Source organism: Molothrus ater, assembly GCF_012460135.2.
Source record: "Molothrus ater isolate BHLD 08-10-18 breed brown headed cowbird chromosome Z unlocalized genomic scaffold, BPBGC_Mater_1.1 matZ_random_MA35, whole genome shotgun sequence".
NCBI classification, from domain to species: Eukaryota; Metazoa; Chordata; class Aves; order Passeriformes; family Icteridae; genus Molothrus; species Molothrus ater.
Window position 1 is genome coordinate 2,701,380 of NW_023416471.2, and position 14,918 is coordinate 2,716,297.

A 14,918-nucleotide genomic window follows, 5' to 3' on the forward strand; every position below is an offset into this window, starting at 1 on the left:
GTGTTTGTGCTTTTGTAATGTAAAAATGTAGGCTCAGTTTCCTAAAAAAGAGGATTTCAGATATCTATACATGTTTGCACATTGTAAAATATACACACCACTTTAAATGAGCTCAACTATAATCTAGCTTGGAGAGACTACAATGAAAAGGGAGAGTGCAAAAACGCAAGGAAGACTCCTAATGCGTGAATGATTCTATTCTTTCATTCAGCTGTGCTGAAGTACCTTACAGTATGGCTTACCCATAACAACTGTAATACCATCAGAATGCAATTGCAATAACTTATCTGTTTACTTCAAACCAAATGTTTTCATTTCATTATGTTGGTGTGCTGCTGACTAACTAAATTTTAAGCACAAGAGCAACAAAAACTTAAACAAAATAGGGCCCTTTATTCTCAAAAGTGAATTAGACCATTCAGAAACACTGGAATATTATATTAATCATGAGACTAAAGATTTTTTTTTTAATGGTCAGAACTGGGTAGCAGAGCAAAGAGTATTTATTGGAAGACAATCACAGATCTAAAATACTTCTAATTGCATTTAAAAAAAATTAAATTGAAAAACAGTAACCCAAAGATGGAGGCATTTCTCAAAGTTATGGACAAACTACTATCTACTTATTTCACCAGGAAAGGTTGTGTCCTTGTTAGCATCTTCTCTCAGCTGTTCCCAATCACCAACCTTCTTCATGTGTTTTCCTGGCAGTCTTGTATTTCAGCAATGCTGCAGTCCTCCACCCAGCAACAGACTCGTGTTGGAAGAAGAAGTCACAAGACACTCAAATAAGCTAGGAGAGCTCTCAAAGCACACTCATGTAATTCTTCTCTGTTTCATTTTACGTTGCTGTGCCCGAGTGCTAGCTTATCTACCTGCCCACCTACTGACCCGGGAACTACCAGCGTGTGAAGAAACAGCCAACTGGAAGACCGCCAAGAACTAAAACACAGAATCTACAAATAATTCTCTTATTACTGCTTTGAACTTTAACACAAAATGCCTTAGCTGGAAGATTAGACCTGGAAATTTGATGGAAATTCCATTAATTTTCTAAACACTAAAGAGCTCAATTTAAAAAAATAATTTTCAGATTTTTTTCCCTCACACAATATTCACAATACACTGTGCACCACATCACCACCTAATGACACACTTCAATGCATACATACACGCATATGTGTATCTATATAAACATTGAAAGACATATATATTCTCATTACATATGCCATATACATTACGTATGCCTGTCCATATAAATGTAATGACCATGACTCTTCAAGGACTAATTGCATTCATTCATTTTTTCAGCCCAGCATGAAGCTGGTGGATTGCTGAGATCATAGCAACAGGGGAGAGAAAGGAAGGCTCATCTTTATCTGTCCCTCTCAAAAAGCACACTGGGCTAGAAGAATGCAATGAAGTGTCCTGACTACATGCACTCAAAAAAGATTTCATAAGAAGCATTTCATGAAGATCAGGTATCACTTAACAAGCTGCCTTTCATACAAGGGTGGAGGCCAGTGAAACTATTGTTCTTTGTGCAGTTTTTCCATAGAAGGTTTCAAACTGTTTCAAACACCCACTTTTAAAATAAGCACCAATGTTCTTTTGGAGACACAAGGTGTTAATGAAACTATTAAAAGCAGAGAAAGTAGGTGTAAAGAATTGACAGCTCTACTACTGATCTTTTAATTACAAGGAACCAGTCAGAGATTTCTTCAGCTCTCAGAGCAAGCTGCTGGATAAAATGCTGTAAAAATGCAAGCTATGCTATTTCAAAATAGGTTTATATATATGTATAATATATTTACAAGGATGTGTATGTATACCCCAAGTACTTAGGCTCCTATGCTTCCCTTGACATATGAAACTCACACATAATACCAACATTAAAGTAGACACTTTGACTTTACCCTTCTTCATCCACAACTTCCTAGTTTTCTTAACATGTGTTTAACTGCTTTCTTCCTATTCCAGCCATTTCTGCATGCCCTCAACTCTGTACATAGGCAGAACTGTATCTATACAGAAAACAACAAAAAAAGACAAACCAAGCAAAAAACCAGCCACATGACCTCAGCACATACAACTAGCATGCTATGGTGAAATCCACAAACACGTAACAGATGGCAAAACACTCATACATCCATCCAGCTCGTGAGTGTGCTCCAAGAAGTGCCAGGTGTGTGTGAGCTGCCACATCCAGAGCTTCTCAAAACTAAATCTGTGAATTTGGCTGGCCCAGGAAGGCACTTAAGCACACATCTATCCACCCACACAACTGCAGCAGAACTTAGGTGTGTAAGAATTGAGTTCAAAGAAGTAAGATGCTTTTCTGAAACAGTTCCTAAATACTCAGCTACAAAATCCACATAGGCTGAGAAATCCAGGTTGTGAAATTCTGGTCTATGCATAGAATTTTCAGAAGTATCCACTCATTTTCCCCCAAATATGTATCTTAAAAAAAAACAACCTCTAGTTACTGACCAAATTGTGGTATCCCGTTTAATTATGTGCAATCACTAACTGAAGTTAAAATTACTTTTCAATACCTAAATTCTCTATTTACCATCTGATTTCCTGATTTTATCCACATAAATACACAAAGAGAAAATATATCAGCATCCTATGTCCTTATAATAATTATTCTATGGATTTGGTGGACAATTTTCTTGTATAAAATGCAGCCAAATCCAGTAATACTCCTAATAAAAAATACTTGCTTTTGTGAGACTAGAAGCTATGGCCTCTATGTAAGACCAGAAACTAGACCTGCAATTCAAGTATTTTTAACCACCCTGAAACGAACTAACAATTTATGAAGCTACATAACCTGACATTGAAACAACTTACATGGAAATATCTAAATAGAAACCACAATCTGAAATCATAATCCTGGCAAGCAAAAAAATGTAGCAACAATTAAAACAAGTAGTTCAGCTTGAACTGTGACAAGATTGCAAACAGTAGCAGGCATGACGCAGGTAGACCGCTTCAAATTTTGGCCCTGGTACACTACATTCAGTCTGAATTCTAATTAAAAGGACACTACCAATCAAGATTAAATTAATATGCTCCATTACAAAACTGAGCATTATATTGAGAATAATATTCCCTGATGATAATAGTTTGCAGTCCCACATGAGAAAACATATATGCAAAGAGTGCTGAAAGACTAATGCACTTTAAGGTGACAGTTAGAATTTGTGTTCGTGTAATTCTAAGCCTACATAAATAAACAAAGAAAAGAAATCACATTTTTGAGTTTACTTGAGGATTCATTTCCAATCAAAAAAAAAAAGGAAAAAGAAAAAAATGGACTAAAAAAAAGTTATTTTATTTATACCTCAAAATTTTAATACCTAAGCATATTTTCACCAGGAACTGGACTACAGCATTTATAGAAGGTGCATGCTGATAATTAAATATGAAAGAAAAGTAAGGCATGGTAATACTTTAAACATTTCCAAGAACTGACTTTGACTTTGTAAAAATAAAAAACTTTGTTACTCATACATGCTGACAATAATGACCATACACTTTCTAATTGTTCTAGCAGAACTCTGACAACTAACCAAGCAATGTAATATGAATTTTTCTAATAGACTCACACGATTTTTTATTTACCAACCATTGTTCACACTAGGAGCATTTATCAGCTGGGTCACTCAACAATTTGCTAATGTCTCTTTCAATGAGAATAAAATCTTTACATATTTCAGCAAGTTGCTGTAGTCTAATACTAATAAAAATTAAACCATCAAATCTGAAAGAAGGACAATCATTATCAAATTCTTCAAAGTTTTAATTTAATCTTAATTTAGAGTCCCTTAATCATTATTAAGATGATCAATATTTCAATTTTTTAAAGAAATTAATTAGATCTATGGCAGTTTGTTAATTCTGAATAAATACGATAAAGAACTAAGCTAAATCACAATGTTACTATTTGTGTTTATAGAATGACAGTATATTTTGATCTCTAATTTCAAATAGCTATCACCAAGTAAGCATCTCTACTTATTCTACATGCATTCATCTCCTGAGTCTGCCTCTAGATGAAGATAAATCACTGCAAAGTTATTCCTGCAACATTGTTAAATGCTAAATATTTTGATATCCAAAGACAATTTTGTCTTCAGCTCAGGTTCTGATGAAACAAATTCAAAAGAGAAGTGCTTTCTTTTCTTTGGGTCTGTCCCACCTACCATTCAGGTGTTTGCCTGTTTTTCTGTAATGCTCGTGTTACTTAGTAAGCACACATAAACTGGCATGCTGTATAAAACAAAGGAGAGTTGCATCTGCACCCTGCTCTTACTCTTATTTTTAACTCACAAATACACATGGCATGTCCAAATAGATACATCCATTGTGAGAGGGCAGTATTCTAAGACAAGAAATGTTTGGTTTTAAAGCAGAAGGTTTAGAAACATCTTAAATTTAACTCTTCCTCTACTGTTTGGAATAGCAAAACTAAGTTTTCTTTGCAGTGTGCTGATGTTTGATGTTGGATTAATAAGAGTAGTATAGTATTAACATATGATTTAATTTACTTGAATCCTTGTAAATATAATTCAGTGCAATGCCCATCGACTAGGTAAGCATTTGTTTGTACCTTCAACTGTCTTCACCTACGCACAGTTAAGATCATCACACATAAGACAACAGAAGTGAAAAATCTTGAATCTAAGGCTATTTTTGAAGTGTTTTAACTGTTATGCTAGCAATGTATGCATTTAGTCACACTTATTTCTCTCCCAATGATCCTCCTTTCACCCAGTGGGACTTGAGCATATAACTTCTTTTTTTTTTTTCCTAGCAGTTACATTTCATTTTGCATAACAACAGAAATAAAAATTCTGATTTTGAGAGGCAAGTAATTTTTGGGAACATATGTTCTCTGATGGATTAGGTGAGGTGCAACTTTTCATCTTATTTACTCTGAGCAGTTTTTTTCAAGTAACACATGTAGAAAGAGGAAAATGTAGAGAGAGGCATTTCAAATCACAGATGTTCATCATACCCAAACATGATTGTTTCTGTTTCAAGTTTTTGGGCCAATTATTTATTGCTGAGACACTGAGATCAGGAGCACAGTAATAAAGTGCTGGACAGACTAGCTGATCCTGGGCACTTGAAAATTCTGCTCGTTAACTTTTGCATCACCTATTTTAAATCTACTCTGGAATACCAAGCAGTGGAGTTTTCTGCAGGCAACATAGATCTATTAAAAAACATGACCTGTGACAAAAATCAATGTGCTAATCTCAAGCCAAACAGCAGTATCAGAAGCATATAAAAGAGATAACGTAAGATAAAACGTCCCCAAATTTTCTTAGACTAGCCTGACAGGTTTACCAAAAAAAACCCAAAAAAACAATAAAAAAAAAAAAAAACCACACAAAAAAACCCACAAAAACAAAAACAAAAAACCAAAAAAAAAAAAAAAAACCAAAAAAAAAACCAAAAAAAAAGGTAAGCCTGCCACGGGCACTTTGACAAGGCAAAAATATTTAACACCCAGATGACTTTTTACCTCAATACATGGATACCATTTGGAGGAAGACTGAAATTTTCTGATGCTAAACATGAGGGAAACCTCCAGGAAAAAAAAAAAAAAAAAAAAAAACTAAATGAAACCTTCCTTTCCAGAGCTGAACTGCACTCAGAGCCTGGTGCTAGGAACCCTCCGGTGCCATGAGAGCGGGGCGACTGCGCCAGCACCACTCGGCCCCGACTGCGGGGACCCCGACAATGCGCCGTCCTGTGTCCGGCGGCACCGGCAGACCCCGCCTCGGGACGGCGTACCTACCTCGCTTCCTCACCTCCAGCCCGCCGGGAGAGGCCCCGCCGGGAGGGCAGCGCAGGGCACGGCCGGGCAAAGCCGTCCCTGACAAGCACCTCACCCGGGTGCCGTGCAGGTCTTGCCGAGGGCGCAGAGCCCTGCCCGGGGCCGGCTCCCTGCTACCGGCGGCCACCACGCCTGCCAAAGGAACCCTTCGGGGCACCACCGGGGGACCGCTATCTGCGCCCCTCATCACTCCCGCGCTCCCGGAGCAGGGTTGGCAGCAGACAGGGCTGCCCCGCGGCGAGGGGCGCCCATGTCCCCCGCCGGGGGCGCATCCATCCGGCTCCTGCGGGCCGGCGGCGGCCGATCCCGGTGAAGCCTTGAAGGGAAGGGATAGAGGAGAGCAGAAAATCAGCCCCGCCAACCGCCCGCATCCATCGCTGGCTGCCGCCCTGAACCTCCCTAAAAGAAAAGTTTTCGTCTCTTTCTTGCAGCCGGTCTCTCGACATAGGTCTCCGGCGCCGGAGCGCCGCTGCGCGCCCGCCCGCCGATCCCCTGCCCGGTGCGCGCCCGCGGCCGCCCCGCGTACCTGGGGTTGGAGCTGTTCCAGTACACGGCGTAGCGGTCGGCCACCGCCTTGGCGCCGGGCTCCTGCCCGCGCACGCACACCCACAGCGCCGCGGCCGCCAGCAGCAGCATCTCCACGTGCGGCATCGCGCCCGGCCGGTGGCGCGGCGAGGAGGGATGCGGGGAAAAATAAAGAAAAGGGAAAAAGGGGAAAAAAAAGAAAAATAGGAACGGGAAAGAAGGCAGGAGGAACCGAGCCGGGGCGCGGGAGTTCTGGGGTGAATGAATAAAAAGCGAAGCGCGGAGGCGGTGGGCGCCGCGCCGCAACGAGCGGAGGGCGCTTAGCGCCGCAGACGAGCAGCAGGCGGGGAGGGCGATCCGCGGCCCCTCAGGAAGCCTCACCCCGGCAAGGGGTGGTGTGGGCCGAGACGGGTGGCGGCGGCAAGCGGCGAGCGGTTCTCATTCACCGGGAGTTCCGCACGGAGCCCACGGCGCGACATACACCGGCCCGCCGGCGCGGCGGGCGGGCGAGAGCAGCGATTCCTCAGCCCCCTGCGAGCGGCCCCAGCGGCGCTGACGGCCGGAGTGCGCGGGGATGGAAGAAGCGAACGAGCGGGAGACGAGGAAGAAAAGCGGGGAGGAGCAGGAGAAGGAGATCTTTCCCCTGGAAGTCCACGGGGGGTCCGGGCAATATATTAAAGGCTGCCGGCTGGTAGCGGGAGGAGAAGTACCCGCAAATGTCAAAGCACAAAGTTTGTGTCTTCCTTTCTGGCCCTCCGCTCCCTCAAATGAGCAACAAACAAAAACAGGGGGGGAAAAAAAGGGAGGGGGGGAGGGGAAGAGGAGGAAAGAAGCAAAAGCCCTGAGGAGTTTGCTTGCTGCGCTGATGGAGTTGAGAAGCCTGTTCTGCAGCACGGAGTGTCTTGAAGGAGACTTTGTGGAGTGGTTTTCTTGTCCTTCCTGTTCCTGGGCGGTGGATGCACCAAGGACTGAGCAACAGCAAAGGAAAAAAAAAAAAAAAAAAAAAAGGCGGGGGGCAGGAAAAAAAAAGAACGGCCAATCCAAGAAATATAGCGGCGTGGAAACCAAGGAGATGAAAGTAAAAAAAAAAAAAAATTGTTTTATGAGAGGGCGTGGAGAAAAGCAAAATCTCGGTCTCGGAGAAGTGCAAAATCAAGCCTGCAAACTCCTCTGATGATGCTGGTCTTGGCTGGCCTCTCCTGCTCGGGAAACGAATGGAGTAATACGGCGAGGTGCAGAAATCTCCTGATTCAGCCTCCCGGAGCCTCTCTGAGATAAAGCAGGGTCCAGTCCCGTGCACATCAACTTCTGCGGAAGAACAAAACAGTTTGAAGGGTCAGGGAGGAGGTGAGAGTAAAAGAATCCACCCCTCCGATGACTACACAGGGAGATCGAAAAAACCAACCACCCCAGATCTTCTCGGTCTTGCCCAAAAGCTGCTCCCCTTTTCCCTCTGAAGCAGCAGCAAGAGCAGCAAGGAAAAATATACCACGCCAGCAGGCAAATAAATAAACTTGAATGCAGCGGCAGGCAGGGAGGGATCGTAAAGAGCGACGAGGATTGGAGGGGCAAAAGTCAGTTTTGAAAAAAAAAATGCTTTATGGGAGGAAAAAAATCTTTAAACAGTCACGCCCCCTTTTGCAATGACCGGTTCCTTCACTGCGTGTAAATCCGACATCAGCAACCTGGAAAAGCTAGGAGCCTGGAGTGCTGAGCTGCCTCTGTGCATGCGTGTGTGCGACAGGCAGCCGCAGAGATGTATACGCGGTATAGCGAGGTACGCACACACACACACACACACACACACACACACACACACACACACACGCACACACAGGGACACACACACACACACACAGAGCACCCATACATACATGCACACGCGAGGGTCCGATCCGGCGCCGGTGTGCGTAAGGGATGAAGACGAGGAGGAGGTGCAAGCAGCCAGCTCGAAACACGGGCGATGCTGCTTGATCATGTGGGATTTTTGCATGCAGTTTACTTTGGAAAGGGGAGATTTGCCGCCGCAGCCAGTCAGGACATAGCCTGCTGTTTGCTTACAGATTCCCTTTTTTTTTTCTTTTTTTTTTCTTTTTTTTTTTTTTTCTTCTTTTTTTTTTTTTTTTTTTTTTTTACACCTCGAGCTGATTGGCTTGCAACACGAGAAGGGAGGCGTCGTCCCGGGCTTCTCCTCCTCCATGCCAAAAAAATACCCAACCCCACCTTCTGGAAACCTGACTAATTGAATTACTAAGAACTCGGAGTGGTTCCTGTGCAGCCTTACTGCTAAAGGTAACCATTTCGTTGCCGGATGCTGCGACAGGCATTGCGCGGAACCCGCGTGTGGACGAGTTTCCGCCGGCCAGGAAAAACAGTGTGCCGATAAATTCCATCGAAGCAGCAAACTCCTTCCCCGCGTTCCCCCGCGGGGGGTCTCGGCACCCACGCCTCGGGCGACGCGCGGCAGCGCCGGCCCCGCACAGCGCGGCACAGCGGGACCCGGCGGGGCGCGGACGGACCTTCCGCAGCCGCGGAGGGGGCTCCGCTCCGCCACCCGCCGCCGCCGACACCCCGACACCGGCAGCGGGGCATGATGGGCGCCGGGTCGGCGTTCTGCCGCCAAAAGCCCGCGGGTGCGGGGAGGGAGCGGAGCGGGCAGGTGAGCGGCCCCCGCGAGCGGGCTGGGAGCGGAGCCTCCTCCCGTAGCTCCCGCCCACCGGCGTGGCTGAAGTGACGGCGGCCAGCGCCGCGTCCGTCCCGTCCCGTCCCGTGCCTTCCCGTGCCGGGCCCGGGCCGCTCCCGCCGCCGGCGCGGCCCGTTCGGAAGCGCCCCGACTCCCCCCAGCGGCGCGGCGGCGCAGCGCGGGCCGAGCGGCGGCCGCATCCTGCTCGGGACTCGGCTCTGCCGCGCCGCTGCTCCTTGGGCTGCTCAGCGCGCTGTGGTTTTCCTCAGCGTGAAGAAGGACTCTGCGGGTTAATCTTCACCGATCGCAGCCTCCAAACTGCCCGCGATTCCTGCTCTTCGCTCTCTGCTCGGAATTCACTGAAGCGACGGAGCATGGGCTGGAGTTAAAGAGAAACAATCAAACCCCTTGGGTTGGTTTTTAAAAATTTTTGGGGTATTTTTTTAGTTTTGGGGGTGGGGGTTGTTTGTTCGTTTGTTTGTTTTGTTTTTTATCGAAGTATTTTACAGTTTTCAAAGCTTTACTATTAAAAGCTTAAAAACTTGTGGAGACAAGGTTCCATGGTCTTCCTCCAGCCTTGTTTACAGTGTGTTGACATCTGTAGATTAGTGTTCGTAGCGTACAAAGTACATCAGGCAAGTAAATGACCCAGGTATAACAGGCACCATAAGCTCAAACTCTCTACATTCCTTTTCATTATAAGAATCTCAGCAATTCCAATTTTTTGCCATCTTTGAAATAAGTTCTTTTAATAGGCATAAGCACATCTGATATTTCCATAGTCTTTTTTTCTCCAGCACAGATAGACATGTGGAAATCACTGCCCTTGTAGGAAGCGGAATAAATAGCACTTTCCTTTTCCCTGAAGAATCTCCTCAGCCACATTTGTAAGAAAAGCTCAATATTTTTTTCCCCTTTGTTCTCCTTGTGAGAAGTATCACAGGGAAAGAGCGAGGGGTCAGTTTGTACAACTTAAAATGCATTTTAATAGCAGAGTCAGACCTTAATCTAGAATATAAATGTCCTTCCAGGACTGCAATGATTGGGTTTGTTTTTGTTTTTTTTAACACATACAAAGCTGTGAAAAGAAGGTAAACTATTAATAACAGGACAAAAATCAAAAAAATACTAGCAGTAGCAGGAGTATATCCTTTTCCCCTGCTTTACTTCGCAAGCAAGCTGTAGGTGACTGCATCTTAGTAGTTTATAAACAATACAGAGACATAAATCCTTTGGACTGAAGATGTAAATTAATTCCACAAGTACAGCTAAATAGCAGTTTAATAAAGAGAATGTGAGAATACTTTTTAAATAACCACTTCACAGAACTGATCAAATATGCCATACCCAGGATCTTGCCAGCTTCTAGCCCATTCCCCATTTTCATGATTACATGATTACACAATTATTGATAGCACAGTTGTAAAATGCTTCTGTGTACCAACGGCGCCTAGCATTAGTGTTCATTAGGCAGAAACGTAAAGACTGTTAACAAGTGATTCAGCATCAGTGAAACTGTTTTGAATACAGGGTTTAGAAAGACTCGTATCTGTGCACAGTGAGTGTTTGGAACTGCCTCTGACAAGCTGCCCCTGGACCTTCAGCACAAAGGAACATTTACCATCCACTGCAGAGCCTGTACTTCCTCGGTGGCTGCACAGAGTTCCTGAGGGTTGATGTGCTGTGCTGCAGCCACTACCTTAATTGATCACATAGTGCAAAATAATTAAATTAAGCATAGCCTAAGACTTTGTCTGAGGGAAAAGTGATGTGTCTGAATATTTTCTTTCTTTGCTGATTGCCATTAACAATGTACATTATTTTTATCGTAACCATAAATCATTTTTATCTGTTCAAGATATCAAGAATTTCTGGACCATGTAGGTAGAGTTGTTGAAATATAATTTAAGTGCTTGTCTTTGCCATTCAGGGATACTTTGTCACTCATGAAACAGAAAATAGCAAATATATCTCTGCATTGTTCCTATAGTTTGTATGAGTGATTTTTATCTTCTATAAATTTGAGCAGTGCTTCAGAAGTAACACTAACTGGTAGGACCCAATCCACCTTTTTTCTGACAATAACTCCAGTGACTTTAAAGATATCCAACAGGCAAATATCATGAGCTTTTTCCTTTTGATAAAACCCAGAGAATTAAGGAAAGCCCATTCTGGAAAAATGGATGCATACTGCAAATTAGTGAAATATATAGCTGCATCTTAAAACTCTTTTTTTCCCCCTAAATTTTGTGGAAATGTGCATTTTAAAATCATATGTTAACATTTCAGTAAAATTTTATTAAACATAACCAGGCAAAAATATATATATTTTCCTATGGTTGGTCTGTGTTTAAATCATCTGCAATATTTTGTTAAAAGGTTGGATAAAATTTCAGCATATTTGTTTATCGGCGGTAACCCTGGACCTGTATTTTTCAGGACCTGAAAGAATCATGCTTTTCTTATCTTTTTAATCACTCTGTGATTGCATAAACATGTTGACAAAAAATTATTTAGAAGCAATCTCAGCTTCAAGTTTTGCAAATTGAACAGAATGGTTAATCATCACAAATTCTCTCATCTTTTAGTAATTCCTGATACTGTAAGCTGTAAAAGAATAATTCTGAATAAAATCTTGGACTAATTTCCATATGAGAAGAGTTAGGTACCATAGATATAAACAATACTGTGGGAGAGAATGAATTAATTCTTTATAGAGAAGTGTGTTCCTAATTTGATTGCAAATATTCTTAACAGGATAAGAGCTTTCTTTCTAGGTGATTTCTCTAACTTAAAAATATTTTTTCATCTCAGACACATTTAGCTGTGAGAGACTTTGTGTATGTACTCCCTATTTCTTTTGTCCTTCTTTTGTTTCCTCATAGGAAGAAGAAATAATCTTATGAAAAGAATATAAGGATGTAGCTTCAGACAAAACTGAACCAGTGTTTACTGGTGCATGTGAGTATTTTCAGCTTGCTAGAATAGAGGAATTAAATTAAGATTCTCAATATTCTTTGTATTACGCTGTCTGGCAACTCCCTTGCTCCCCTAACCCTCATTTTCCAGTCCACTAACCAGGGATAGATTATATGTTTACTCTACTGAGTAATGTACCGAGGCTCAATAACTTCATGGGTTTGGATGTTCAAAGAAGCTAGTTCAAGACCCTTGTATAAAAATAAAAGAAAATGCCATGGCACAAAGTACAGTAATTGAATTTTAGATAACTTTAAGAGGGGTATCTTTCCAAGATATTTTCAGGAACGCTATTTTGCCCAGGAATCATGCATATTCCTTTTTGCATATGGTTCTTAAGAGTTTGCTGTTGTTTTTAATGAAAATCTAGTTATCAACTTTGCTTCCATTTTAGTTTGTCAGCTCAGATCTTGTGTGTCTGGGTGAGCAGTCAAAAGATCCTTAGCTCACAAATTGGGCAAGATCTCTTCAGCACATAACTTTGAATGTGAGTCTGAAAATTTGCAAAGTTTAATACGTTAAGGAAAACTTTGAGAAGGAGCCAGAATATTTCCTACCTTCATATAGCTATTTCATTATTTTTTTCATCCCCAAAGCTTACAAGGGAGAAAATTACAAGGCAAAAGATTTTCAAAAACATAGGGTTATTAATCTATTCCTAGACACAGAAGTACTAAAGTTAAATGCAACGTCCCCTCCATATATGTCAGTAATAACTAAGATATAGTGTGTTGCCATTCAGGTTTGTGTTTGTTTGTCTTCATAAATACTTTTGCTCATGTTTGCTAAATATCTAATTATGAGGAATTTTTTTGTTGACACACACTTTAAAGGGCTCAAAATTTATGCCTTTGTGAAGTTAAAATATTTTAATACTATCAGTTTGAAAGGCCAAATAAAAGCATTTGTTTCTACCCACTCAAGAGCCTGTGTAGAGCGTCTGTCTTTACAAAATGTAAAGCTCATTGCACTGATTTGTCATTAATATTGATTCAATAAGAATAACTGAAATATCTCATCAATAAAGTTGAAGCAAGAGAATCCATGGCCCTAGGATAAATATAGAGTTTTCCTTTTCCCATCCACTTCAATTCCTAAAGACATTAATTTTAAGATCTTTTTAAAAGACTTTTGAAAGCAATTGCTCAATCTTAATTTATTACAGAGCTAGGATCTTGCAAAACCTCCAATTTTGGTATTGGCACTGTAGAAGCAAGTATTTAAAGCTTGTAGGAGCCAGAAAGATTAAGTACTGTACTGTAAAAATAAAGTATAATGTGGAAAAAAAACCCAACAAACAACTACAGTATTAATGTAGTTATTGCAAAGATTGCTGTTTAGTCATCCAAAAAGCTCTGTATTGAGCAGATAGGTTATGCAGGTTATACAGATTATGTTGCATGAGCAGGCTCTCATTTCAGCATCCATGCATCTCCTATGATGACAGGGCAGGACTCAAACCAGCTAAGGTAAATATTAATCCTGTTTGACCTTGGGATACTCTTAAATGATAATTTGTGTTGCTTGCTGTTCAAATGCACATGCTGAGACTGCATTTTTCCAGACTCCTTATGATGAAAGTTACCCTTTCAGGATTCTTTCTCTGCACTGAGTAATTGCAAATGGTGGTCTAGAACATCAGTGTTTGTTTAGAAACTCTCTTTTCAAGCAGTCTTTGCAAAACATACAGAAGGAGATTTAAAAGATAACAGACAAACAAAACAAAACCCTCAGAAGACTAAAAAAGGCTTACATGCATGTAAAACCAAACACTGAATTCACAATAATATGACCAGAAACAGGTGCTTGCAGATATATGTGGGTTTTGGTTTTGTAGTGATGCATTGACTAATGGAAAAATCACCAATCTTGCTTATGGGCATGCTGTCTTTTGTTTGTTGCTGGTTTAAGACTTGTTGCACAGGATAGACACCTAGGGTATTTTTTTGTCTGTGTCCAGATAAGTGAAAGAAAACAAGTTAGAAAATCAAGGCACAGGTTATCACCTGGAAACATGATGGAAATTCTGTACTTGATTGCCATAAACCCCTGTGCAGTAAAAGTGATTATTAATTTTTATTATTAATAGCACACTTTACAAGAATAAAAAAATTGACAAGATACCCTTTAATAATTTTCAGAATTTAATCAACTTTCAGGATAATTTTCAATTTAAGTTTGTGCAACTGCAACCATTATTCTTGCTGTTCATTTTCCATATGAATCATAAGCTGTAAAATCATAAACAGTTCCTATTGTTGCAAAACCCTGTGCTTGCTTGTGCATATCTTTCAATACATAACAAAACCTTAGACTTTGACACTGTCCCTTCATCACACAGCACCACCCATTAACTAACATTACTAACCTTAGTGAAAATGAATCAACTTTAAAAAATCCCAAGCAACAGAGCTGCAGAGTAGGTTATTACAGATCATTCCACAATTCTGGACTGAATTAGCACTGGAGGCTGTCACTGCCCCAATATGTTGCACAAGTAAGCGTTTTATAGTCTAAAGACAGGCTGAGGAGTTTACAGGTAGCTGAATGGCACAAGACAGTATCTCCATTCAGGAAACTTCAGAGCTCCTTGGCTAAGGCAGGCTCAGCACGCGTCACACGCTGGAGAGCTCTGTGCAGAGGAGATGCTTTCCTGGCCAGGGGAGCAGACCTGACAGGGCATCGCTGGGTGCTGTGGGTGACATGTGGCCTGTGCAGATGATGGTCTCCAAGCTGTCTGTCAGCAGGGCACAAAGGTTACCCCCATGAGTGTTTGGTGCAGCTTCTCACCCAATGCTGTGTGCTTTGTACAGCAGCAGCTCCACTGGTACTGCAGCCATGGAACAAGGTCCTTTGTGCTGGGGAGAAAATCTAATC

The 14,918-nt window shown here is 42.0% G+C and overlaps 1 protein-coding gene and 1 long non-coding RNA gene across 2 annotated transcripts in view; one reads left to right on the forward strand and one right to left on the reverse strand.

The window, feature by feature from the left end:
* Window positions 1–7,381, reverse strand: part of EFNA5 (ephrin A5) — a 205,452-nt gene extending 198,071 nt beyond the window's left edge. The window contains exon 1 of the mRNA XM_036403517.2: window positions 6,381–7,381. Coding sequence (XP_036259410.1) covers window positions 6,381–6,505 — 125 coding nt within the window. The 5' untranslated portion in view covers window positions 6,506–7,381. The remainder of the gene's footprint in view (window positions 1–6,380) is intronic.
* Window positions 7,382–9,204: 1,823 nt separating this feature from the next.
* LOC118699444 (uncharacterized) lies at window positions 9,205–12,964 on the forward strand. The gene is made up of 2 exons (XR_004982080.1): window positions 9,205–9,474; window positions 11,948–12,964. It is a non-coding gene; the product is annotated as an uncharacterized LOC118699444 (long non-coding RNA).
* Window positions 12,965–14,918: the final 1,954 nt, after the last annotated feature.